This window comes from Chiloscyllium plagiosum, chromosome 11 (genome assembly GCF_004010195.1).
Source record: "Chiloscyllium plagiosum isolate BGI_BamShark_2017 chromosome 11, ASM401019v2, whole genome shotgun sequence".
Classification (NCBI taxonomy): domain Eukaryota; kingdom Metazoa; phylum Chordata; class Chondrichthyes; order Orectolobiformes; family Hemiscylliidae; genus Chiloscyllium; species Chiloscyllium plagiosum.
Genome location: NC_057720.1, coordinates 48,952,176 through 48,976,978, shown reverse-complemented (window position 1 = coordinate 48,976,978; position 24,803 = coordinate 48,952,176). Strand labels below are relative to the sequence as shown.

Sequence of the window (24,803 nt, the reverse complement as noted above, 5' to 3'; positions counted from 1 at the left end):
AATAAGCCAAACTTTAACATTTTTCCATGGGCTGTTTTCTTTTCCAGTCAAAGGGTTCTCCTATCTAAAAATACCTTTGTTTCCATAGCCTTCCAATGTCTTTCAGTTTTACACTCTGTTGATATTTTTGTAACAAATGTAGGTAAGTTCGTGCCTAACTGTAACCAGCTATGCACATTTCACGCTTTGAGGTTTCTATGGTTCTGCTACTATCCTTTGCTTCCTTCAACTGCATCCTCAGATATTCTTCTTTCAGCATGTGGTTTGATGTCACATTATGAATTTGGGTCTTTACATGAATAAGGTAAAGTCAAATACAGAACAGAGTAGTTGGCCCTATTTGGATGGATAGTTGAGTGGTTGATGGGGGATGTTGGTTCTGGTCAGGAGTTAGTAGGGTCATCAGGATGGGTTGTCAGCTTGAGGTCCGGGACGTTGTTGGTGGTCAGGAGGGTAGACATTACTGAACCAGATCAGTTTTTATGACAATCAGCAGTTACTCGGTCACCATTAGGCCAGCTGTTTGCTGAATTCAGATTTCAGTTTGCAGTAGTAGGATTCAAACCCATTCCTAGAACATTAGCCTGGGGTTCTGGACTACTAATCTAATGTCATAATCACTACACCCTCACTTCCCTTAAATAACATTTGTTTATCTTCTCATGTTCACTTTGAAAGAGTAATGCTTGAATTTCTACAGTCTTTTTTAAAAATCAAAATGCCTGATATCATCAGGTTTGTGTTAGCAATTCTGTAAATTACAAACTTTATTTAGGTTCTTTAATTAAGACAACTACAGAGATATATAAGTGATATCTAACTGTTTGCCACAGAAACTGAATGGGCTAAATATTCAGATCTCTAGGTTATCAGACAGCAGTCGTACAACTGAAGATGTTTGTGGGGAGTTGTGGAATTCCTCATATATGTAAAATATCTAACAGGAAGATTCGCTATTGGATTTAATAATGAAGACTGAACCAAAACAGATGAAAGATGTAAAATGAGGCAATGGTCAAACAATATAACATGTTTTCAATGATAGGGAAGAACATAACTATAATGATAATAAAGTTAATCGATTAGAATGAAGCCAAAGTTTGAAGAGCTGAGGATAGAAGGTAGAAAAATAAATGATCAACAATAATATTAAATATTGATGTAGAACACATGGAAATAAAATCATGTTCAAAAGAGTGTGGAAAATATAATCTAGATGTGATAACTTAGAAGGAAACCAAAAATTAAATATTACTGAGACTCCATAAATGAATAAAGGTGTAAGCGAACAGTTAAGGGTTAGGAAAGAGGCATCCATTATGTACATACATACATTCCTCTGCTGTTTATGATGAGAGAGAATACAGAGAGGCTAAGAGAGGCATTAAAACAACAAGTTAGGAAGGGAAAGAGAGTCTGTTAAGTTATCAAGGGATGTTAAAGATAAACAGTTAAATATTTTGCAGCTGCATCAATGAAAGACTGGGTTGTGATGGCAAAACAACAATTATGAGATAGATTGGATAATATCACAGGCAATGATCAAAAGATGGCAGAAATATTAAACAGTTTTTAACTTTGGTACTTACCAAAAAGGTAAACAGATGGCCATGAAGTTGAAGAAGAAAATGAGTCACAAGATACGTAAATTTTAAATATGTAAGGATGTCATGAATTATTTAAACAAATTTATTCAATAAGGACAAAATCCGTGTTGCAAATGAATTGCCTCCATATAAGAATTTAGGAAATGGATAGTAGAGGCACTGCTACATTTTTTTAAAAAATTATTTTGTTAAGAGTGTGGCAAAGGACAGGCAGATAGCTATAAAATTCCTATATTTAAGAAGGAGGCAAAACATGTCCAGAAAATCAGAGGCAGTCGGCTTATTATCAGTCATAGAAAATATAATGGAATTTTTACTAAACAAGAGAATAGAAGAATATTTACAAATAATAAGTATAATATGCAACACAGATTTCAAAGAAAATATATTGCATGAGCAATTTTATTGAACGTTTGGAGAAAGAAACAGAGTGGACAACAGTAATACAGTAGATGAAATTTATCTTATTTTCAAATGATAAAGTGCCCTATAATGTACTAATGAAAAAGTTCAGAGAATGTGGAGTCAGGTGACAAGCGACAAAACAGGGGACAGAAGCAGATTGTGAGGGTGAAGGTATGAATCGATTAAACAAGGATCAGTGCTGGGGCCACTGCTGTTTAGAGTTTACATTAATGATTCAGATTTTGGAATAAAATACACAATCACAGGTTAGAAGTTTAAAAAGGACATGTGTCTGGTACAGAGGAAGAATATGGGCTATGCAATTTATAAGTTTTTAGAGTTCTTAAAGTTTTAATCCGAGACCGCAGTTGTTTTATTGTTGACTGGTGTCCTCAGCCGTGGCAAGCTTACATATATTGTGCAGTTCTCAATGAATAGTTTTTTCCTTAACTTGCCTTTCACTAGGTGTTGACTTCTGACAAGCTGAGAGAAACAGAGAGAAAAGCTTCCATTCCTTGCTGCTACAAATTCATTTCTCCCCCCATCTTCTCTGGTCTGTCGAGCAGGTGAAGTGTTCATGTTTGCACATTTAACCCATAAATGTGATTAGGAATACACAATGCCTTCTTTACCCCTTTTGAAAGGTTGACACAGCAGTTAAAATGACGAGCCCTACAATGAATATTGCCATTGCAGGGCAGCCTGATGGAGGGAAGCCCATGAAGTTTACTCCCTCTTATCTGAGGAGAGTGCCACTTATAGTGAGGCATAAAAAGGGGTTATTTCAAATGCTTACCAATTTATATCATATGACCATAAAACATTAGAGAAGTAGATGCTCATTTGGCCCATCAATCTGCTCTGTTATTCAATTCAATCATAGTTAATTTAAAAATCCACAACTTCACTTTCCTGCTTTTTCCTCCATAACTCTTGATTCCCTTATTGATTAAAAATCTCTCTATCTCAGCCTTGATTATATTCACCAAATCAATCTCTACAGCTCTCTAAACCAAGCAATTCTGCAGATTCACTAGCCTCAGAGAAGAAATTCTTCCTCATTTCAGTCTTAAATGCATGATTTCTTACTCTGAGATTATGCATTCTAGTCCAATACTCTCTCAAAAGAGAAAATGACTTCCCTGCTTTAATCCTGCTAAGGCACTTAGGAACATTAGATGCTTCAACAGGTCTCCTCTCACTCTTCTGAGCTCCATTGAATACTCACCAACCTACTCAATTTCTCCTCATAAGAAAATCTCTCCATACCCTAGATAAACTGAGTGAACCTTTGATGGACTGTCTTCAATGCCAATATATATTTCCATAGATAAGGGACAAAATTGTTCATCGTATTCCACAGATGTGCCCAAGAAATGTCCTGACCAAACATACCTGCAATGTAAACAGCTTAAGCAGCTCACTTTTGATCAGTGGTCCAGGCACTTCAAATTTGAGGCCAAGTATAGAAATCTTTTGTGGTAATTCTCCTCGAGGAGTTCAAAAACTCTATTTCCTTTCCAATCCAGATGGATGTAGAGGAACAGAGGAAAGCTGCACCCAGGCGGGCCAACCAGTCTGGCTAAGAACTATGTGTTAATGCACAGGTTCATAAATTCAGGTAAACTGAGAGCTGGAAGCTCTCACAGATCAAAGAGAGATAAGGATGAGCCTGAAACTGAGAAGGGAAGCCAAACAGAGAAAGCAGAACAATATTCAATTGTTAAAAGAAGGGATCCAGATATGAAACCGAAGGGAAACTGCCCATGGTGCTTTCACTGTGGGAATGGGTATGTTGGTTTCAGTTTTTGCTACACACTTTGATACAACTGAGGATGCTAGTCAACAACTATGGCTTCAGATTAAAAATTCAGCACATAAGGGATTATAAAGGCTGACAATCTGCATAGCTGCTATTCTTCTTGTCTGTACCAGACACTCTGTACCTTTTAAACTTATTACCTTTGCTTGTGTGGTTGTTTTATGTTACTTTTTGCCACCACAGACTTTGCAGGTAACACAATTCCTGTTTCTTTCACTCAAGGAAAGCTTATAATTACCTTCTTCACTTTGATATGACGACTTCCTATGGTTATATGCAAAAAAAAAATAAATATTTATTGTGATGGACTCAGAGAGGATTTAAAAGAGGAAACTGACTTAACCTTCCTCAGATAGTCTTAACAGTTTACATATCAGGAAAGGTTTGAAAGCCTAAGTGATCAAATAGAAGACTTTAAAATTATGAAAGATTTAAATAGACTGCATTCGGGGCAAATTTTGCTTCTTATGTGGAATGGCAGAATGAGCAGTAGTCAATATATGATGGTCAGCAAGAAATCCAATAACGGAGTTCACAAAAACATTCTTAAACAAAAGGTAAGAACGTGCAATGCTTCACCAAAGGGAGCGGTTGAAGTGAATAGTATAGATGCATCTAAGGATAAGCTGGACTAGCATTTAGGATAGAGGTTGATTATGAGAAAAGATGGAAGCTGATTCAGGTGGAGCGCAAACACATCACACTCTGTTTCTGGGCTGTATATCCTATGTAATCTCCTGTATCAATTAAAGGCACATGGGGGTCAAGCAACCTTTAGGAAACAGCATGATCAAAATTACTCCAGCTTCTAGAAAATTATTGCAGGTTTTGCTTAATGAGTGACAATTTGGTTGTGTTTCTTAATGGGTCAGTTAGTAAATGTGCAGCTCAGTGTGGGATTGATTTATAGTAATAATGCCATCCCAGGTGCGATTCTTGTCTGTACTCAGTCAGTTGATAGCAAGTTGGGCAATAATGGGGGAGGTACAATTGATCACAGTTTCCCTGGACTAGGCAGGGGGAAAAATTATGGCAATTTCAGCTTCCTGTTACTTTTATTCATATAATGTTTTTAATGGTTGCTGCAAACTAAACTTAAAGCACTTACAACAGAGGAATGGGTCAAATATAGCAAGCCACTATGTTACAAATACATTTCTCCAAACAATAACCCTCATCTCTACCATTCTCATGAATTACATGGCCAGATTATGTGATGTGTCATGAAAAGCACAGGTAACGGCAATGTAATTTTTTGTATGTTATTGTCGCAAGTACAACTGTCAGGTAGGACTTTCAATAACTGTGGAGATGAAAATGAAGAAGAGAACCAGCTGAACATGAACCCGACATAAGACTGTATATCTCCAGCTTAGAATAAACATCACATCATTCACCTGCGATCAAACACAGCACAGTACTTTCCATTCATTCTGTTGAGACTTTTTGCAGTTAGAAACTAGATGGGTTAGGACCAGGAAGTAGAGGACACAGTCTTTTGCCCTGACTAAATGATCTACAGATTAAAAAGTTTGAAAATCATTGCCATAATGACATGAACACTCTGCATCAGTTAGTCCCAAAGGAGATTCTGAATGGACAATGATCCAACAATGCCTGATATTTGACAGCAATGTTTCAGGCAACCACTGCACATGATGTGCTGTTTTATGACTAAACAAATAGTAGAATAGTCAGACATTATATCCATAATCAGTAAGTCCCCAAGTGTTCCTGATAAAGATCTATGGAGAACTTTACTTACCATGTCTAAAAGCAAGATTTGGAAAAAATAAATCCAAAATCATTTCTTTTTGATTTACTTTTATTCTATCTACACTGCTTTACAATACACATCGAAGCTTATTTCCCACCTTTAATAACACACAAGCTTGCTGATAAGGAGCAGATAGTTATATACAGCTATGCAGTAATGTTTGGTGTCCAGCAGAGGACATCTGCAGCACACAGTATACAGACCTTGTTTGAGTTCATCCATGCTAAAGCTATGTACCCTCAGATCATTTTGTAGAACTTCAGCATTCATTTGCCTGTATTTGGCAACATCATTTCCATAGATGCCATTCAGAAGGACTCCATGAGCAGGAGGTCTAATCACAGAGAGAATCATTGTATCTTGAGGTATGTCCAGATCCACTGCATTCAGTACTCCAGGGCCAATCACACATATATCACCCTCCATTATCTGCATAGAAAGAAAACTTCATTGATATGTAGTTAAGACTGAAACACATCAGAACTTAAATGCCACATTTTTGTCAACGTCCACTCTGTAATAGATAAATATTATGACAGCATGTCTTGAAAATAATTCTGCGGAAATTGTGGCCAACTGTGTGAGAGGTGAAGACTCAGAGGAACTGCAGTGTGATATTAGTGGAGGAGACACACAATTTTGAGTGGAACTCAGATCCTCTAAGTTTTTTCATTCTTAGGTTCTTCAAAAAATTAATAGGAGTTGAGGTGGGCAGATAATTTTCAGACTTTCCTTCATAACATCAAAAACACCTTTTCAACTTTCATAAGACGCGACACCACGTTCCAAATATAATGTACACAACAATAATGTAAGGGTCAAACAACAGTGATAAGTCAAAAAAAAATTAGAGAGTTGGCCAAAGAAATGGGTTTAGTGGGTGATATAAAAGGAGGAGATGGAAGTTGGAAGCAGATGGGTTTAGTGTTAAAAGGATTGAAGGGACAAAGGTAGGGTAAATGCCCTAAAAAGTGAGAAGTGACAGGAAGTTTTAAGGGAAATGTAAAGTTAGAAGGAATTGGAAGTGATGAGGCCATAGAAGTCAAACACGTGAATTTTAAATTTAAAATATTCATAAAGAATTGCTAAAGTCTTGTTAAAATTAAAAACATAGGCAAATTACATTGCAGTTGAGGAGGACATGAACAAAATTGCATTCATAGCATAAGACAAATGAATTTCAAGAATATTAACCATTACAGCTTTTATAAAATATCATGAGATAAATCAATTTTATATAGAGTTAGAGACTTTTAAAAGTTAACCTCAGAAATAAGAAAATCCATTAATACGCTGTAACATTTCATTGGTCAGTTTTGAGTATGTTACAATAGGTTATACATTACAGATGTAAACCATGCATTACCACTGCTCCTGCTTTCTAAAATCATAATGGTTATTTGCAGAATGACAATAGTTAGTCAGTTCATTATTATAAAAGAATGCAATGGTTTGTATAGAGCACTGAATTTTAGAGCAACTCCCCTCTCACACAATGAAGAAACTTATTGGAAAACAGCATTGAAACTTTGCAGCAACTATTATTGGCTAATGTTTGATAAAACAATATCTCTTTTTATCTATCATTACCTGAAGTAATTTGTTAAAAACTGAACAAAGTATACTTTGTGATATAAACTTCCCTTGATAAAAAGCAACTCTAACAAAACTGGAGACAATGGCAACAAGAGGGAAAACTCTCCAATGGTTCGAGGCAAACCTGGCACAAAGGAAGATAGTAGTAGTTGTTGGCGGTTAGTCATCTCTGAAGGCATATGTCCTTGCACAACCAACTTCAGCTGCTTCATCAATGACCTTCCCTCCAACATAAAGTTGTTAGTGGGAATATTTACTGATGATTGTACAATATTCAGCACCATTTGCAACTCCTCAGATATTGAAACAGTCAATGTCCAAACACAGGAAGATCTGAATAATAGCCAGGATTTGGCTGAAAAGTGGCAAGTAACAATTGTGCCATACAAATACCAGGCAATGGTGATCTTCAAGAAAGAGTCTAAGCATTGCCCCTTGACATTCAGTGGTGTTACCATAGTATGCTCCACAATCAAAATCCTGGGGGGGGTTACCATTAACCAGAAACTGAACTGAACTAGCCATTTAAATAATAACATGGCTACAATGGCAGTTCAGAGGCAAGAATCCTGCAATGAATTTCTCACCTCCTGACTCCCAAATACAAAATACAGGTCAGGAATGTGCTGGAATACCTACCAATTATCTAGGATAGTGCAATTCTGATAATATTCAAGATGCTTGACACTATCCACGACATCACAGACTAGTTGTTTGTAATACATCCACTCTCTCCACCACTAATGCTCAGCAATAATGTGTACCATCTACAAGATGCACTGCAGAAATTCACCAAGCCTCCATGAACAACAGCTTCCAAAACTATAACCACTATCATCTGGAAGGACAAGGGCAGCCGATAAATGGGAACCACATCACCTGCAAGTTCTCCTTTAAACCACCCACCATCCTGACTTGGATATGTTTGCATTTCCTTCATTGTCACTTGTTCAAAATTCTGGAATTCTCTCCCAACAGCACGGTGGGTGTACCTAAACCAAATGGACTCCAGCAGTTTAAACACTAAGTTTAAAAAATGAAAGAATGGCGGATGCTGGAAATTGGAAACAAAAACAGAAAGTGCTGGAAAATCTCAGCAAATCTGGCAACATCAGTGGAGAGAAAACAGAGTTAATGTTTCTGGTCCAGTGACCCTTCTTCAACACTGGACCAGTTCTGAATGCCCCAAACAGGACCAGTTCTGAAGAATTGCCACTGGACAATTGCTAACTCTGATTTCTCTCCACAGATTCTGCCAGACCTGCTTTAATTTTCCAGCAATTTCTGTTTTTGTTCCAATAGTTTGAAGTGCAGCTCACTACTACCCTTCAAGGACAACAAGGGATTGTCAATAAATGCTGGCAATTAATTTTTAAAAATATATCCTCCTGTCTGCTTCTGACAGATGTATAGACAGTGAGGGAAATTGTTTAGAAAAGGGGCTATGCTTGTTCAGCAGCCAGTTCTTTCTCCTCTCCATCATTCCAGGTACAAGTTACATGCTCCAGCATCATATTGGCCTAATATGGTTCCTTGTTTGTATCTCCACTTCTTTGTCTACCTCAGAAAATTCTTAGCGAGGTTTGGTCCACATGTGCAGGAGAAGCCTAGTTGCATGTGAGCAACCAAGCCGAGGTGAGAGAGCAAGTGGCTTTCAAGGTCATTTTCCTAGAAGCCAGACTCAGAATCATGTTTAGTTCCAACTGCTTGAGAGAATACATCACGTTGTACAAATACAATTGCATGTAATTTATGCAAAAACTAGATTTTTCAATTCATTTTATTGATCTTACAGTTTTGGCATAATCAATTTAAAGAAATATGCTTTAGTTAATAAAACAAAACAATGCAATTTAAATAACTCAATTATCAATGCACCAAAGATGAAGCAGTGCCTCTCGGTAAGCAGGTCTTAAGAAAAACATAATAAATAAAATCTGTGAGTTGAGTATAGGCTCAAAGTTTGGTGTGGGAGAGGTGGGTTTCACTTCATAGGTCACTGGGTAAAAGAGAGTTGCACTAATGGGATGGCTTTCCCATGAACTCCATTGGGACCAGTGTCCTGGTGAATTGTACAACTAGAACTTTAGAGAGAAATTTAAACCAAATATTGGGAAGAGTGTACATGTTAGGGGCTATTTGAAAACTTCAAGAGAAAGGACAAAGCAGTTTAGCGATCCAGGTTATGATAACCAAATTGTGGCACATAGAGAAAGTTAAACATAACAATGCACTAGCAAATGTGATCAGAGCAAGGGAAAATGGCTTGAAACTAACAGCAATGCAGGAAGGTTTAGCTGAGAGTGATTGAGATTCTAAAGTGAAAATTGAGGCATTAGAAAAGCATATTGATGTGACTAAAGACAAGCTGAGTGATACAAGAAGAAATACAGAATTTAACTTAATAGTTCATCAGACAGTAAGGTCAACAATGGGAATATTAAAGAAAAGAAATTGATGTTATTTCATCTGATTGCACAAAACATCTGCATTAAAGACAGAGAATGAGTTACAAAAATGAAGATAAATACTTTAGACTTAATTGCCTTTACAAAGAAATAATTACAGAGCAGACAAAGTTGGGAAGTAAATATTCCAGGATGCACAATATTTAAAAAGGACAGACATAAGGAAAAAGGAAAAGGTGTACATAGTAAAGAATGACATAAGGATGTTAGTCAGATAAGGCATTAACTTTGAAAATCAGGAAGTAGAATTGATAGAACAGTTGTTAGACCATTAGAGGATTACCCAAAAGTTATTGAAGCATGTAACAAAAACAATTTAATACTTGTACTTCATATGTATTGGAACAATCAAGTTAGTACTGGTGGTCTGGAAGATGAGTTTATAGAATGCCCGAGTGATAGTTACCTGGAGGAATATATTCGGGCACCAATTAGGGATAATGTTACTTTACCCCTCCTCCATCCACCTACTGCACTCTCAGCTACTTCTTCCCAGCCCCAACCCCCTCCCATTTATCTCTCTACCCCTGAGGCTCTCAGCCTCATTCCTGATGAAGGGCTCTGGCCCGAAACATCGATTTTCCAGCTCCTCGAATGCTGCCTGACCTGCTGTACTTTTTCAGCAACATATTCTGAACTCTGATCTCTAGCATCTGCAGACCTCACTGTCTCTATAATGTTACTTTATATCTAGTATTGTGGAATGCAGCAGAGTTAATGAGTAATATCATAGTAAACAATACACAGAGAAAGAAAGAGATAAGATTATATTCTATACCAAGTTTGAAAATGACTTCCTCCCATCACAAGCACGAATCTTAAACAAACCAAATTACATAAGCATGAGGGGAGAGTGGCCTAAGTTAATAGATTAAAATAAAAGTGATTGATATTTAACCAGGTTAAATATTTTCACTCAGAATTGTTAATCTTAGGAATTCTCTACTCCAGAGGGTTGTGGAGAGTGGAAACAATTAAAGAAACAATTCAAAATGTTCAGCAAAAATATTAAATCAAGAAACAAAGATTTAATCCATATTTTACTAAAGAGGTTAAGCACAGTATTTGATTAAAAGAAGATTTGTAAAATATTGCAAAGAATGGTAATAAATCTAAGGATTGGGAATAATTCAGAAACCAGGAAAGGGCCACAAAAATGTTGACCAAAATGGAAAAAATAGAGTGTCAAAGTAAACTAGTGAGGAATGCAAAAAACCAAATGCACGAGTTTGTATAAATATCACAAAGGAACAGAGTAGCTTAAGCAAATGTTGATTCCTCAGTCATAGAGATGGAAGTTATTTATCACAATTCTAATAAGAGAGAGGAAATTAAAGGAATAAATATCAAGAAGGAAAAAGGACTGGGGAAACTCAATGGACTGAAGTCAACAAATCTCAGGATTTGATGGCTTACATCCTAGGGTTCTAAAAGAGATTGCCACAGAGATTGTAGATGCACTGATTGCAATTTCCAAATGTTCCTACACTGGAATGGTCCCAGCAGATTAGAAATTAGCAAATATAGTACTGTTGTTGAAGAAAGGAAAGAAAGAAAATAGAGAACTGCAGGCTATTTAACCTGTCAGTCATTGGGAATGTGCTGGAATACATTAACAAACTCTTAGCGATGCAATTAGAAAAGTATAATTTAAGTAGATTATGGTTCTATGAAATTTCTTAGAGCTTTTGGGGATATAACTGGTTGGGTAGATGAAGGTGAAACAGCAAATGTAGTATTCTTAGATTTCCAAAGGGCATTTGCTAAGGTACCATTAAAGAGATAGTAAGCAAGATAAAGGTTCATGGAATTGGGAGTTAGAAGATTTGTTAATGGACAAGAAGCATAGAATAAGGATAAATGAGATATTTTCAAGTTGAGAGGCTGCACTTAGTAAAGAGTAGGAAAGCAATGCTCAGAGTGCTTGGTAATGATACAAATTTGAGTGGAATGAGAGTTGTGAGGAGGATATAAAGTCGCAACAGAGAGATATTAACAGTCTAAGTGAGTAATCAACAAAGTGGAAGAGAGAGTTCAATGTGGGGAAATGTGAGGTTATTCACTTTGGTCAAAAGAATGAAAAAAAACTTTAAAGGTGCAAAACGTTGATGTTCCAAGAGATGTTAGTACACTCTTACAAGGAACACAAATTGTTAGCACACAGATACAGCAATTAGGAAAACTAATGGTATGTTGGCCTTTATTAGAAGGGAATTAGAGTACAAAATAAAGAGACCTTGCTGTAATTATAAGGAGCTCTGGTGAGACCACACCTCTAATATCACATGCAATTTTGTTCTCCCCATTTCAGGGAGGTTATACTTTTAGTGGTGGTGTGCAGTAAAGGTACACAAGATTGTTCTCTGGGGTGAGATGGTAGTCCTTTAAATATGAGCCGTTTTATCCTCTGGAACTTTAAGGAATGAGAGGGTTACATCAATGAAACATTCAAGGCTATAAAGGGGCTTGACAGGTTAGATATTGTGACATTGTTTCCCTTGATCGGGAATCTGGAATGGGGTACAGTTTCAGGATCATTTAGAATCAAAATGAAAAGAATTTCTTCACTCAGAATTGTGAATCTTTTGAATTCTCTACTCCAGAGCTATGGATTCATCAACATTGAATAAACTTCAGACAGATCTCTCAGGGGATCAAGAGATGTAGATAAAAGGGAGATGGATAGATTTTACAAATGCTGGGAAGTTGCCAGCTCTGATAGTTGGCATGAAATAGAAGTTGGGAAAGTTGGAAAACTTTTTGTATAAATTCTGTGTCTTACAATCTTATTTTCCACAATTGCCTGATGAAAGAGCAGCACTCCAAAAGCTAGTGCTTTCAAATAAACCTGTTGGACTATAACCTGGTGTTGTGTGATTTTTAACTTTGTACACCCCAGTCCAACACCGGCATCTCCAAATCATGAATGCTGTCATCCTAACAATGAACAGACACAACAAAGTTCCTGGCATTCTCTGGACTAACACCTCTGCATTACAATCTGTTGGAGGGACAATTGCTGGACAACTACCAAAGTTTGAAAATCCCTTCAAGCATGGAGATCTCAAAAAATTGTGATGAGATCAGTCTGAGCCTGTATCACAGCAAGCATAGAATACAGTACATGACCTTTGTCTACAAAGCTAAGATATTGAGCGGCTTCTGCTAATGTTATAATTAAAGCTAACACCAATTACTGCATCATTGGGAGGGTCTGGTCTTGGTGCTATTGTGTTGGCTCCCACTTACTCTGTGAAAATGATGGTCTTCATACACAGTGCAATGTTTTTAGCCCATATAGTCTTGAACTATTCAACTGTTTGTAGAATAACTACTCCAGTCTGTTTTCTTTGAAATTTAATTTTGCAATAATTTAATTAGTCCTGATTTAGCACAACATCTCTTTTCTTTTCTTAATTTATCTTGCATTCTCCATAATAAAGCTTGGTGCCTTGCTTCAAAAATACCCTGAGGATTAAACCAGGTTTTATTTCTAAGTGCAGAGCCATTAGGGAAAAAAAATAAGGCATCACCTTCTCGTGGAAAAGTACTTTACCATAAGTAGGGGTAAAAATTTGCAAAGTCAACTGCTACTTACGCTTGAAAAATTGGTGACACACACAATCAATATAATGGAGAGTATACTTATTTTGATATGCTATTTTGATGTCTTTCCCCTTCAAATTCAAATTAAATATAACTCAACTGATTAGCTTTCTGATTAATGGCAACCAAATGGTTATTGTTCTGCTGTGAATGATGAAACATGTGGCAAGATCTAAAACATTTATGGAAAAAACAACTGTCATTCAGAATAAAAGATTAAATAACATCTGAACTACTTGACATAGATTATGAATAAATATAAGTTTTTTTAAAATTTTCTTTCTTTGCTCTGTCCATACTCACTGTGATGTTTCCCAGCTGCAAATCTGGAGTTTCATCGTTGATTGGGTTGATGATGACATAAAATGGCACTGCTATAGATTTATGTACAGCGTCACTAACAGATACCATAAAGTGGTCAGCTGTGGGCTCCATCTGGTTATGTCTGCACTGGACGTAGTTGATGTAGCCTGCCCTGAGGTGCTGCAGACTGAAGGAAGCTATTAAGCCAACAGATTGGATCAAATATCTATGGTTTAAAATTACGTACAAAATAAAAATCTTTTAAAATAATTCACATTCATGCTACATTGCTCTTGCGAGAAGCCTGAGAAACTCTCAGCTTCTCACTTCTACAGGATAATACACTTAGTCTAACATTGGATAATTTTACAAGATACAACTGATGGTGCAATTATGTTACTGTCCTGTTTCACCAACTTATATTTGTATTTTATCTTTATGATAACAAAAGATCACAGAACGTATCACGGCATTTCATAACTGTGTTTGAAATAAAGCTATTATAAAATGTTTCTCAGCTGTTGATTATCTCTCATGAGATCTGCATGAAAATATTTGTAATACATCTCCTGTAGCATGAATGTTTCCAATATTTAATGCGATGACGGTGCTAATGACAGCATATGATCATATATTGGTTGCCTCAGGACTGCAACTTAAATGAATTTTCACTGAAGATTTAACAATACCATATTAAGAAAGCAAAATCTGGATTTGGATGTTGATTCTTTCCTAACTCTTCCAAGTTTGAACACCTCATTATTCAGAACCTGTTTCTTTCAAAATAAAAAAAACATGATCTGAACATTGTCATATAAAAAAATCTGTATTATTCTAACCACACAAAATAATTAATTTCTCCATGTTACTTATTTATATTACTTTTCATGTCAAGCTCCAGCAGTGATATGATTTGTGGTACATTATTGAAGAAAGTGTAAATCAAATTGATAATAATCCACAAAAATCGAGACTTTAACTTTGGAGTTGCAAATGAAAGCAAAACACTTGGGATATTTTATTAGTACATGGAATGTGAATGTTGTTGGTAAGACCATTGTTTATTATGCATCCCTAATTGCCCTTGAGAAGATGGGAGTGACCCATCTTCTTGAAATACCGCTGTCCATAAAGTATAGGCACAAACACAATGCTGTTTGGGAGAGTTCCAGGATGTAGTCTTAGTGGCAGCAAAAAAATTGTGAATTTTTGGCAGTGTGTAGTGGTATTTCCATGTGCTTGCTGCCTTTATCCTTCTAGATAGTAAAGTCATGGGATTGGATGACTTTGTGAGTGTGCAGTGCGTATTGTGTAATGTACAGATTGCTGCCATTCTGCATGAAGAATGTAAACAATCATGTTTAAGGCAGTGGGTCGGGTGCTAATCAAGCAAATTGCCCATCTCAACATCTGATTTAGATTTCCCAGGTATACTTTAGATATTAGGCAGCAGTGCTCGTGAAACCTTCTGTCCTCACCCATAACATAAAAGAAAAGAACAGTGAATGATTGCTTTGATTTTTGTTAAATTTCCTCTATCAAACTCTTGGTCTCAGAATATACCTAACTAGATGGAAAATGAGTCAGAAAGGAGTGGTCTGATCGTAACAATTATGGGTAATGGTTTGTCTTTTTATATTCATGGGATTCTTCAATGTCATTTCTGTCCTACAAACAAAATATCACTAAGTCAAAAATGAATATGTTTTAGCAGTAGTATTGTAACTAACATAAATGATAAAAACATTTCTTACTAAAACAGAAGAATGCATTAATTTACTTGGCTCTCAGCAACAAATTCATGACTCCAGTTCCACTTACTAGAGTCCTGCCATATCTTATTCACTAATTATAGGGAAACAAGATGAAATTTTTCAAATAGAAGTTTAACAAACAAAGTAATAAGGATAATAAGATATCAGAGACCATATAAAGTTAGTGTTGGATACCATGAAGACTTGGGGGCAATTCTCGGAAGCAACTGTAATGCTTAAGAATGACCAGAAATGTAGAGAAAAACTATACTGCTAAATAGCAGCATATTGATCATAATTGTCACAGATATTTATGCATTGGTCTTAAAATGATTATTGCATATTGCTAGTCATTGGAAGCCCAAATTTAAAAATTAAAACAATTCGATAGTGGAATGCTATGAGAGTGTCCTGATTATAACATTTAGACTTTCTTAAACTGTCAGACTGAAAAATGTACTCGAAAAACTTGCTTGAAAAATGCAAGGCTGTGGTTCAAATTTTGCATTATCTTGATGGCTACTCAAGTCATTATTCTTTACTTCTTTGTTTCACCTATTGTTTGTTGTTGAGTTCTAAGCCAGGTATTTATATTCCCAATAGTGCATTTTTAACCTTGCTGGATCACAATATGGTTACTGGCTTGCCTGCTGGTCTCAGAAACGTGCTTCCACTCTCTTAAAGACATCAGCACGAATGGTATTTGCATGCTGAGATCAGCCAATCCTTGTTAATTCTCATGGCCTATTCTGTAGTTGAAATTATGACTAGCTATTAAAGTTTTGAAACTGAAAAATATGGAAGTGAGCACCTGTCCAAGTATATATTGATTGATAATCTCTATCCAGTATAAGCGAGTCAAACAACCCAGAGGAATCTACAATGCATAGACTCATTTGATGGGCAGATGCTACGAATAAGCAGAAGTAGATGAGCAGTAATAGTTATTCCTAAATTAAAAAACAACTTTTTTGGTCAGTTTTGCCATCTTCCTATCTTTCTCCTGAAATTGCCCACTGTCCATTTCTTCTGTGTTCCTAAAGTTGAGGAACATGAAGGCTAAAAGGCAACAGTTATATGAGGCACAAGAATGTGCTTTGGATAGGTAAATTGGGAATTCTGTAAGTAAAGTGAAGGGTGGGAAGAGAAACTATTGTTGGAGATATGTTGGCTATGGTTAGATAAGTGAAAGTACAATCAAACATGGTCAAGGTATACTTAGCTGGACGACAACAGAGAGACTTTGGAGTTGTACAGTTTAGTCAATTTTGCCAAAAGCTAAATTCCTGAAGAAGGGCTTATGCCCGAAATGTCGATTCTCCTGTTCCCTGGATGCTGCCTGACCTGCTGCGCTTTTCCAGCAACACATTTCCAGCTCTGATCTCCAGCATCTGCAGACCTCACTTTCTCCTCAAAAGCTAAATATGTTGAGGAGAATGTGCATGGAAAATTTGCCATGACCACAGTTTTACACTCAGGGGAAGCTGCATCCAGAATAGTAATCAACATCAGAAAGATTTCTGACAATTTGCTAGCTGGCAACCTCTCAGTTGCTGCGACCCATTATCCTTGATGACTCTGAATTTCCAGAATCCATGGAACAGGTATATGGAGCAACATTACATTGTATAACCTTTGATGCTAATGACCCTGCTCCTGAAAGTTCGCATTGCAGCCAGCTCAAAAGCAATCTGACTGCCTGCCTTATTGCAGCAGGACAATGAAATTGCCAGGCTCTTAACATTATTGCCAGGTTTTGTTGTCATCTAAAAGGAGCAGCCCAGCAAGTGGTAGACATGGATACAATTACAACACTTAAAAGACATTTGGAAAAGCACATGAATGGGAAAAGTTTGGATGGATATGGGCCAGGAGCAGGCAGGTGGGACTAGTTTAGTTTGGGATTATATTCAACATGGACTGGTTGGACTGATGAGTCTATTTCCCTGCTTTATGACTCTATAACTAATTCTCTCCACAACATATTGAAAAGATGAAATATACATTCTGAAGTTAAAGTTTCACAGAAACAAATTTTAGGTAAAATCTGAGATCATGGCAATTATATATCTAAATTCAAGGAAATAGAAGGGAATTTTTCTTCAAAAGGTAGACCATGCCAGTTGATTTTGACTGCATAATTGGAGCGAATTCATCCTTAATGTGATAACTAATCACCAAGGTATCTATGATTTATTCTTCAGATTGTGAAAAGAAAGAAAAATAGTCTTGATATTAATTTTAAAAAAGGATGTAAATTGTCAAAATAAATTATTAGAAGTTAATTGCAATTGGAATTGTTACTAGCCATCTTTTTTATTCATTCATCGGATGTGGGCATTGCTGACTAGGATAATATTTATTGCCCATACCTAATGTCCCAGAGGGCAGTTTAGGGTGAATCATATTGTTGTGGGTTTGGAGTCACATATAGGCCAGACCGGGCAAGGGTAGCAGATTTCTTTCGCTAAAGGTGATTATTGAAGTACATTGGTTTATCCAACAAGCAATTATTACAAGATTGTTTTGTGTATGCGTTTATCAAGTGTAAATTGTTAGGAAATTAGACATTTTTTTACCTATGTTTATTCCAGCATTGCTTTTTTCATACCCTGGTGATGGGAGAGTGTTTTCTAGATATCCAAACAGGGGTAAACTCTCCAACACAAAGATTAGTTTCTCTGCGATTGTGTCTTCATCTGTGGCAGACAGAAATTCTAATGCCAAGCCGGCTTGCGATCCCTCATCAACTGTAAACATACCTCCTACAAATGAAGAGGTAATTCTGTGTTATCAGATTAAAGGGAACTTTACTGTAACAATATAACAGTAAATCTCACAAAGACTGCAAAGAACATGATGGGCCAGTGATCAGGCTGAATTTTCCTGTGGGTTTGGGACTTGAATATTGGGGTGAAAAATAGATCCTGATTGTCTACGCATAGGTCTGCTGCTGCTGAATTCCGTAAAATTCTTCCCCTAAAGCACAGTTTGCAAAGTTTTCAGGTTGTGTACCAGTCAAGCTGTTTTGAATCCAGTTAGATTCAATTAGCCGGTCACGTCCAACCATCCCAAGAATTATTTGAATACTTCACACTAATTACTGCGGAAATGCAAGTAGAGTACAGTAAGCTATTGGGGCAAAAGTCATACTGATGACATCATCATATTAGATGGGAAAAGCACTCAGAAGTCCGTGTGTCTATAAGTCTCTAAAGTGGCATTGCATACATTAAACAGCCATTAGCTGATTTAATACTATACTTAAAAACTTGGACCATGCCAGTCCATTCAAGATATTGGCATGTTACTCACCAAATAACATGCAAGAAGGACACAGAAGTTGCATTTTTAAAGAGCTAGGCAACTAAGTCGCTGTAATCTTGATAAATTCTGCTGTTGCAAAGTTTTAGGAACTAACGTGAAGGACTTTTGAGGATATTGATTGCTCCCGGATTTTTCAAGGTGTTTTGCTCCATCTTCGGAGGAGGGCAGAGAATTTGGCGAAGTAGTCCAATAAAGATCTGCAATTGCAGCACCTTTGGATCTATGACAATGATTATAAGCTAGAGAGAGGAAAGATGTATGCAATACCATTTGGAACTGGACTCCTCCATGCCCCATTATAGAGACAGAAGGTGCTCTGACAGGCCAGCCAATGCAGCAATTCTGTGTGCATCCTTTCCTGTATACTGCCTCATCAAAATCTCCACCTTTGTCCCCTGTAGCAACTTGTGGCAGAGACCTCACCATCTAGTGAGTTGACACATGAGCCAGTGTTACCCCAGCCTGGCTTTATTTGAAAGGAGCCTCAAAGCAGAGTTTTAAGATTAGACTAGATTCCCTACAGTGTGGAAACAGGCCCTTCGGCCCAACCAGTCTGCACAAACCCTCCGAAGAGCAACCCACCCAGACCCATTTCCCTCTGACTAATGCACCTGATGCATGGCCAATTCACCTGATCTGCACATCGTTTGGACTGTGGGAGGAAACTGGAGCATCCAGAGAAAACCCACGCAGACATGGAGAGAACATGCAAACTCCACATAGACAGTTACCTGAGGCTGGAATCGAACCTGGGATGCTGGTGCTGTGAGGCATTAGTGCTAACCACTGAGCCACCGTGCCGCCCCAAGCACAGAATTTAATTCAGAGCCACAAAAGGAAGATAAGGAGAAGGAACTAAGTGCTTTGGCCAAAAAGAGAGATTTTAAGGAGAGTATTAAAGGAAGTGAGAGAAGTAGAAATATTTACAATTAGAATTCCAGAGTTTTGGGTCTTGGCAGCTGACAGTATGACCACTAATACTTTGGTCAATAATGGACTTCTGTTTGTCTTCACAAGGTTATACCTCAGAATTTTTATCAAAGATGGTGGACAAAAACAAAGGAGAAAGAGTTTTAAAAAATGCACATATTCTTAGGGTTTAGGCAAATATTTGTAATTTGGTTTCAAATTATTTTTTATGTGAGGACATGGGGTAAAATGATGTTTAGATATTTAGCTGATATTCCTGACTCTGCCTAATAAAGTTTAATTAAGTTCACACAATATTGTAAATATGTGAACATTTCTAAAGCACTAAGATTTTTTTTATATAAAGCACCAATGTAACTTTACATTTTTACGTATCTATCTAAATCAAAAACTGCGTGTGGGCGATTGCCCACAGCTCCCATATGGGGTCTCGCATCTGTGTTTGGTGGGAAACAGTATTTGCAGAATCTTAACTTTAAATGCAGTGGACTTGAACCCACCCGTGTATATTAATATTGCTTCCGACTACACAGTCTAGCAGATGGATTGTAGTGTCACCAATGACCTTGATCAGTTTTCTGCTTGAGTGGAATTTCAAAGTCCCTTGTTCATGTTAATCCTTACATCCTGCCTCATGATGTGGTGATAATAATATGTTGATTTCAAAAGATTTTACTTTCATTCTGGTCACTTATCTGATATAACACAATTTACTACTAAAGTTAACTCCACATTTTTACAATAAACTGGTTCAATATGTTATATTTAGTTATCTATGATATCATTCTAGATGTTAAAGACTGTTTCTATTTGGCCATATATGCCTGGTTTAAAATAAATTTTTGTTTTGATTAAGATCACTGCTCTAGCATGCAACATTTACCAACTATTTGGGTCTAGCACTAGCACTAAGCACTTATTTGTAAGATGCTGTTCAGCTTTGAAGCCATATTCATCTTACCAAACTACACAAATTAATCCCAAGCATTAAATTATGTCTTACCACTACTACATCATCCAACATTGCAGGTTTTCTGCAGTGAATGGTGTTTATCTGCAGTGAATGATGTTTGTTAGAAAAATTAAGTTGATGCGATAGGATGTAAAAAGTTACAAAATTAAGGATGCTAATGACAGTTTTGCTTAATCTGAAAAATACAATGGTATGATTTCACCACCAAATCAGAAGAAGCTGGATGAAAAGATCAAATTGGAAAGGTCAACAGCAAAGTTAATACTGGTGTAATGGACACCTTCAATTGTGTAAACAGAAATCAGGAATATCGAAGTGGCTTTGAATTCAAGTTAATAAACATAGTTTGTACTTGCTTTATGGTACAATACATCAGAGAGGTCATGGGAGGTGATGCATATTCTGACTTGGTAAAAGCAAGTAGCCATAGTAGTTGAGAGTGTATAGAAGACATGCTACACTTGGAGGATAGGAGTCAGAGAAATCCAGTTCAACATAAAGGGAAAAGAAGGCCTTGGAAATGGCTTGCAATGGACCTTCTGAAGGTCATTGTATTGACTGGTATAAACAGGCTGGTATGGACTGTACTGTAATCTACAATTGATCATTCCGAACCAATATAATGGACAAAAATAGGCTCTGTAAGTTAAATGAGCTGTAAAATAAAATACAGTCAAAGAAGTAGGTTTAAGCTGACAAATTTAACACTGATTTCAGGAAGCTCTTCTCTATGCAGTGTCATCAACACATAAAATGCATTTGCAGTTAGAATAGAAGTGAAAGCCGCTGAATCACTTAAGGACAACCAACTACTGCAACGAACATAACAATGTTAGTTTCATGCTCCATCTAACTACACCAATTAATTTTGAGATGTAAATGTCGTATACACAAAGACAAATAGTCATGGACTAACCAACTTGAATTGTAGGAGGTTGATTATTGACTGGCATTACAGTGACGTTAAGGTCGTAGAAAGGGAGAGAGCCATGAAGTGGCACTGGTGGTGGGAGAGGTCCATCATAACAACAGCTGTCCACTGTGCTTGCTTCTGCATCAGATACAATTACTGTGACAGTATCAATGCAAGGATTGTATCCTATTTCACCACCTGGAACAAACGAAGAGATTAACATACTTATAAGGTCGATATTCTCAACCAACACAAACATCACAAGCACACTCAACAGATTCTGAGTGAGTCTATGAATCTTATTAATTAATATATGATTTGACGCTCCCTGCTAAGAGTAAACCTATGCAGTGAAGCTGCATGGATGACTTATTTTATCTAGCAGTAAACTTAAAGGCCAGTGACATGCCTTAAAGGAAACTCTCAAATTTTGGTGATTGACTATTTATGGCATGAAGTTAAACCCCTGGATTGAAAGCTCTAGATACAGAAAATGAAGGAGGAGGTAGAACATGTTTCTTTATAAAAAGAGTCATTTTGAAGGCAGTGTTGAAAAAGAGCATTTTCTTTGGGGCAGAGGTGCACCCTTTTGAAGACCCTGCTGTGTCTGCCTGTCTGGGCAGCAGTAACAGAGTAGGTGAATACAGCTTCAAGTTTGGGATTTGTCATATTTGCTAAGTATTTTCTACAACCACTTTTTGTCCTGCAGTTCTCTGAGAAGAAGAAGAAATCTCAAAGAAATGTGCATTTTAACAGACCTGTGTTCTTAAAAAGAATTTTTAAATTTCTGAAAATGCTAAGATGTGAAAAGCTACAGAATTAAAAGCTGGCACAAATGCAAACAAAAATAAAACCAAACAATAAACATTGAACCAAGTAAATTACAAAATAAACCCAAAATATCAAAATATCATTTTTTCCCAAACCATTCTAAAACACATATCAAAAGCAAATAAGACCATGAGGTTACTTTGCAAAGGGCATTTACATGGCGCCTAAAGTCATGTTTCTGTGTTTCACAAGCTTTTCGATTTGATATTTGTTCTAAGTAGTTGCAAGGACTTTGAGGAATATAACCCAATTGTGAAATGACAGAATGGTTCAGTTAGGCTAAGGTCAGGCCAAAGGAACAAATTTCTCCTGCTGCATTGCTGCACTTTTCATGTGTATCAGAAAGTTACCTTAGGAGTCTTTCAGTGTTTTGTTTATATGAAAAAAAATTGGAAGGAAAAGCTAAGAAAATGTCACACATGGCCAAAGCAACTCAATTTATGAAGCAAGTGGAATATTGTTTTGCGCATCCGTTTCCTCATTAAAGTCAACACCATATTCTAACATCCCTACCAGTGTGCCAATAGGAGATTAAACCTTGGATAATATCCAGTTGTGAGAATTTGTCGACTGTGACGTCATTTCTTTTTATCACTCCATATGACGGTGAGCGAGCGATCATGTATGTCAGCTTCGTGTCATTACTGTCAGTATCTGTAGCATAAAGATATTCAGAAGTAATGGTGACCCTTTCTCCTTCAGGACATTGGAGACCGGATTTCAAATGTTTCTGTAGCTCTGGAGGTTCATCGTTTATTGGTATAACCTGTAAAAAAAAACAAAGAGATAATGCATATCAAACATAAGCAGTCAGATTTTCATCTGCTCCAAAGGTTGTGGAAAGCCAGCAGTTAAACAGTGGGGTGGGAGTTGCCAACTCCTTTTAGAGTTCTCCTTGTAGACCAGGAGGAACAATATTCAAGGAAACCTTTAGTTCTTGCCTCTACTGATTGTAACCTTTCTCTCTCCAATGCTACTAGAGGCAGGCCTACCATACTTATGTCCTAATCTCTGGCATTGTTTCCTCCTGTGATTGCTTGTCTCCTCCTCACCATTAAGCCCCAATCTCCAGCCTTCCACACCCTTAAAATCAGGAGGAACCATCCTCAAGTGTCCCTAAGCAGTTGACTGGCTGCAGACCCGGAAATAAAGAAAAGAATTGTTATAAAGTCCTATTGTTAAATTCAGCAGGACCATAGAGTGCATGGCTTTGCTATATTTTCTCCCAGGTGGTGTAACCCACCACCTCATGCCTACCCATTCTCCTCCCATCCTTCTCACCTCTCCATACATATTGGGGCCTGAAAGTCTACATATAATGAATGGTCTGAGAAAGAAAGGTTGACCTTGATTGGTAACTGAGACGAGAGGCACTGATTATAGTTTTGGTTGGTCATAAAAGATACAAGGGTACTACAAAATCAAATACTTTGAAAGAATAGGCTTTCAAAGATTACTACATCTCAGGAAATAGGCCCTTTCTTCTTCGGGTTTTCTTTTGTATCACCGTGTCGCACTGTATAAAGGTGATCAAGCAGACATTTATTAATCTGATTGGCCAACATTGAAATGAATTTTCCAGGTGAATTGAAATATCCATGTACACCGACTGAAAGGTCCATCAGTGTTGCACTGAGCACAAATCCAGCTGCCTCACAGCGATAGTACACTTGGAGGTGGCCCTCAAAGATGGATTGAGAAAGGGAGTTGGGGCATGAGGGGAGCCAGTAGTGCGAGAGGATGAATAGGGCTGAGGTAGTGGTACAGAATGGTTCCGGGTGTGGGTGGAGGGCAAGCAGAACTAGGGCTGCCAGGAATAACATTTTGTTAATTTTTTTTCAAGGGTAAGCAACAATGCGGATTTGACGTTCCAATCAGATCAGCAAAGATCTTATTGAATGATAGATTAGAATCAAGAGGCTCAGATTGCTACTCCTTGTTCATATGTTTGGGAGTGGAACAAGAATTTGTGTGATGGAGTTTAGTGGGGAAGTGTAAAGAGAGCTGGAGTCTGTGGGATGGCAGTGTGTCAGGGTACCAAGTGATTAAAGACCTGAGAGCTCTGAAGAAGAGTCATATCAGACTTGAGAAGATAGTTCTCTCTCCACAAATGTTGTCAGAACTACTGATGTTCTCCAGCATTCTCTGTTTGTTTCAGATTTTCAGCAGATGCAGTATTTTGCTTTTATTAACAGAACTAAGGGAGTACTGGGATGAGGGGTGGGTTGTGGTGGGGGAGGAGAAACAGTGGTTAGAGTGTCCTGGTAGTAGACTGTAGGATACTGAGGGGACACTAGCAGAGACTGCTGAGGATGATGGGAGAGGGTTGTCCAAGAATCCACCAGGAATCCTAAGAGTGCGGGCATGTTTTCACATGTTTTGTTGACTTAAAGAGCAGCACTCAACAATTAATTGACAAAGATTTGTTGCACCTGCAGAGCAATCAGTCCCAGTATTCACATTGCTAGATGCACAGCTTCAGATCGCAGCA

General features: G+C 37.3%; 1 protein-coding gene across 4 annotated transcripts in view; it reads right to left on the bottom strand.

The window, feature by feature from the left end:
• frem1b (Fras1 related extracellular matrix 1b) overlaps positions 1–24,803 on the bottom strand; it is a 188,441-nt gene that overhangs the window by 63,153 nt on the left and 100,485 nt on the right. For 3 of the 4 annotated variants that reach the window (XR_006312980.1, XM_043699276.1, XM_043699277.1), the window contains exons 16-20: positions 22,826–23,078; positions 21,485–21,679; positions 17,918–18,103; positions 13,585–13,781; positions 5,815–6,040 (exon numbers count right to left, since the gene is read on the bottom strand). Coding sequence is in view for 3 of the 4 variants with exons in the window: in XM_043699276.1 (XP_043555211.1) it covers positions 5,815–6,040; positions 13,585–13,781; positions 17,918–18,103; positions 21,485–21,679; positions 22,826–23,078 (1,057 nt within the window). In the remaining variant the exon portion in view is untranslated. The remainder of the gene's footprint in view (positions 1–5,814; positions 6,041–13,584; positions 13,782–17,917; positions 18,104–21,484; positions 21,680–22,825; positions 23,079–24,803) is intronic. The other variant, XM_043699278.1, reaches the window with a different exon arrangement.